The 3683-nt window shown below is 36.5% G+C and overlaps 1 protein-coding gene across 2 annotated transcripts in view; it reads right to left on the reverse strand.

The window, feature by feature from the left end:
* LOC140930667 (G2/M phase-specific E3 ubiquitin-protein ligase-like) overlaps nucleotides 1-2924 on the reverse strand; it is a 4535-nt gene extending 1611 nt beyond the window's left edge. Inside the window, exons 1-3 of one of the 2 annotated variants that reach the window (XM_073380382.1) lie at nucleotides 2580-2924; nucleotides 1803-2461; nucleotides 387-1481 (exon numbers count right to left, since the gene is read on the reverse strand). In XM_073380382.1, the coding sequence (XP_073236483.1) occupies nucleotides 387-956 (570 nt within the window). In that variant the 5' untranslated portion in view covers nucleotides 957-1481; nucleotides 1803-2461; nucleotides 2580-2924. The other variant, XM_073380383.1, reaches the window with a different exon arrangement.
* Between the last annotated feature and the right edge of the window lie 759 nt (nucleotides 2925-3683).

Genomic DNA, 3683 nt, shown 5'->3' on the forward strand with positions numbered 1-3683 from the left:
TACTGTAGATTAACATGTTTCCCTGTATTTCCTACTATTGACATTACTTTAAAAACTAAAGACCTGTGTGTAAGAACCTAGCGGTTTAAGAACCTGCTGGAAGAAATTTCCAATTTTGATGCCCCAAAATATAAGAACCTGTTTAGCCAAGCAAGATCAAGAAGTTCTCACATGTGAGTTACAGTAAAATTATGATGAATACTGTAACAAGGAGTTTGACTTAACTGTATACTTATAAATGGAACCCAAGTTAATTTATTTTTCTGTGGGTAATGGAAGCAGTATTCAGTTCCGTCATAAAAATTTAAAATTTAACCAAGAACCTATTCAGCCTACATTGCCTACAATTAATTAAGGATCTTACACGCAGGTTTTTGGAGTAGTACCTTCTCTATGAACTCTCTTGCCTCTTCATCCCTAACATCATCAACTGTAACATAGCACAGAGCTTTATGGACATCACCTGTCGCAATATACCAGTACACTGGAGGGGCAAAGCAAGGAAATCCAATGAAAGACTGGAGTATACCATGCCCTATCAATCGTCCAAGGACCTCCATTAGTCTTGAGTGAACTGATGTGCTGTTATAGGCAGGGAGTTTCCTATGATCTGATCCTTCCAATAATTTGAAGGCTGGAAATGTTGCTATTGCTTTTGTGGCATCATTGAAAAACTCACGACGGATTCCACCTGTGTCAACAGCTGGCTGGCTCTTATACTGCACTCTAACACGCTTAGAAGCATCAAAGGCAATAGAATTTTTGTAGAATGCACTAGTATCAGCTATAAGGTCATCTGGGTCAATGGTGATCTTAATTTCAGGACCTGTAATAACCTTGTTAGCAAGACTTTGTAGTACTTCTGCAAGAGAAACTGCTAAAAAAGACAAATAATGTTTCAGCTTTCTTCCATCCTGTGTATCATCACTTAGCTTTATGGTGATACTGTGGGGCATGTATGTGGTAATACCCTGGAAACTCCTATATCAAACCCAGTCAAAGTGTGTAACCACCCTCATTTCTCAAAATGAAAGATAACATTTCAACTGATTTAAGTGTTCATGCGTATTTCTTACAATCTCACTCACAGAGCCCACATGTCTTTTGGTCAGCGCCAACGCATGCGCTGTGAAAAAGTCCTAAAACCTTGGACTAGAAATCGATTATTCCAGAGCTCTTTGTCTTCGTGCTGATCAAAAGACACGTGGGCTCTTGGAACGAGATTGTATTTCTTAAAAATCAAACCGTAAAAATCAAACTGTAACACAGTAATAGGCATATCATTTTTCCAAAGGTCATCTACCTTCTTTTTGCAAAACCTACACTTCTTTAAATAAAGTAAACATTTTTAACCTTGCTCCTTTTCACTCTTCAAAACTTCATCAATTGCATCTGGAAGGTCTAAAGAACCACTGAATATTTTTTTTTAGATAGTCCTCATCGTGTTGTGGAAACATCTGACGAAGACATCTTATGCCATTCTGAAAACATTGGTAAAAAGAAAATGAAGCAATATTCTCATTACAAGGGTTATTTCATATATGACTGGTAAAATTTGCCTCGGTTATATCCTAGTGATGTTGCCCTATTTCCAAATTTATCTGACACAGTTGATCTGGCAGTTTGATGAAAACATACAAAATATCTCATTTTGGCCGCATTGCAGTGTGATAACGTTTTGTTTGTTTGTTTGTTTGTGTTTTTTGGTAGCATGTAATAGAATGTCTGGCTAAGAATTTTAGAGTAAGACAATACTAACAGCTCAAAATAACTTTTGACATCACACAAATACATGTAAATACCTCGTCATCTGTCTCAGATTGACAGGCAGGTTCTTTCACAGACGACACGCCCCTATTATCTGCAAGAATAGTACTAGGCCTTTCCACAGGGATGGCTTCAAATGTGTCTGAAATGTTTTCCAGTTCCTGTTCTTGCTGTTTGTTAAGACGGACATACAATTTGCCTTGACCACATAAGTTTTTAACGTGCTTAAAATCCCAGTTGTAGCCATCAGCTACAACAGGAGTAGAGACTCTTTTGCCGAGGACTTTAACAAATTCAAAATCATCCGGTGCAATGTCAGGTATTTGTGTCTTCAACGCTCCGACGATTTTATTTCGCACGAGACGTTCGTCATCTGTGGTGACGAAATCCACTTCAGCATAGCACATTATCGTATCATTCTTTAAAGGATATTCGTTTGAAGAACCAGAATTTTCCAAGAGCACAACCGTTTTAACCACATCCTTGGGAAGAACATTTCCATAACGTGAAGCCCCCGACAATCGGGGTCTTTTAGGATACGCGCTAGTGGCGCCATTCTGAAACGACTTGCTGGCATTTCGTGTGAATGACGATCGATTGCTTCTTAAAATATCCCTGGCACGGTTTACAACCTGTCCAATTTGAGAGTTTAGCCGTTGGCTAGTTGTACTTGTACTTGTGTTCTGTGGGGAAGCTGTAAATAACAAGTTTACGGCTAAAATAATTCGATTTGAGATCTGCTCTCGTCTGTTCATACATTTAAAGAAAGTATAAGCAAGGCGGTACACTGAAAAAAATTAATTTACAACTACCTTCCAGTCTTCCTGTTTCCCCTGCATTTGCAGATTTATTGGTATTCGACTGCATATACTCCTCCAACGCTTGTCTCACCTCGGAACGAATTATTGACTGGTTCAAATCCATTTTCGTGAAGCTGAGTGAAGCTGTGAAAAAGCTGCGACAGAGTGCGACAGCAAAACAGACCGGGCTAGGGCAGGCGAACCATTTTTGGCGCGAATCGGTCCTATGCGACCAGGCCTAACAAGTACCACGTGACATTCTGGGATAAAAATATATTTTTTATCGAATGAAAATATTTTTACCCTATGAAAATATTCCATTGAATGGCAATATATTTTATCTAATGAAAACATTATATCAAATGAAAATTATTTTTATTGAATAAAAACATTTTTTTTGTGTCAAATGGAAATATATATTTTATCGAATGAAAATATATTTTTATCGCATAAGAATATTTTTATCGAATGAAAATATATTTTTATCGAATGAAAATAATTTTTACCGGATGCAAATATATTTTTATCAAATGAAAATATATTTTTATCGAATGAAAATAATTTTTATCGAATTTTGCTACATTTCAGCAACTATACTGCATGGCCCTTGGGCTTCCGAACATCTTCTATGTACCTCTACTCGCGTTAAAACAAATAAAACTGATACAAAATGATCTGACATGAATGATGTTTAATCAACAATTAAAACAATAAAAACAATAAAAACAATACTTTGATGTCTTTGTCTTCTTCTTAGGCACTATTTGCCATTTAAAAAAAACAAACAATATAAACAAAACATTTAAGAGCAACAGCAAGTGCATATTAAAAGAGGCCCATAAAAGTATGAGGAAAAGGCTTTGTGGGTTGTGCCAAAATGTTTACAAGAATGTAAGTTAAATGACAGAAACAGAGGGATTTGTTAGATTGAAAGAGACAATGTTTACATACCTGGCTGTACATGTGCAACCGAAGACTTTTTCTACCCATACTCTTATAATGCTCTCCACTTATACACATAACACAATTTGATTACAAGTACGAAACAGCAACAAGTCCAAGAATGCTGAAGACATTCTGCTACATGTAGTCAGAAAAAAAGAAGTGAACTTTCCT

The sequence above is a fragment of the Porites lutea genome, chromosome 3, assembly GCF_958299795.1.
Source record: "Porites lutea chromosome 3, jaPorLute2.1, whole genome shotgun sequence".
Lineage (NCBI taxonomy): Eukaryota > Metazoa > Cnidaria > Anthozoa > Scleractinia > Poritidae > Porites > Porites lutea.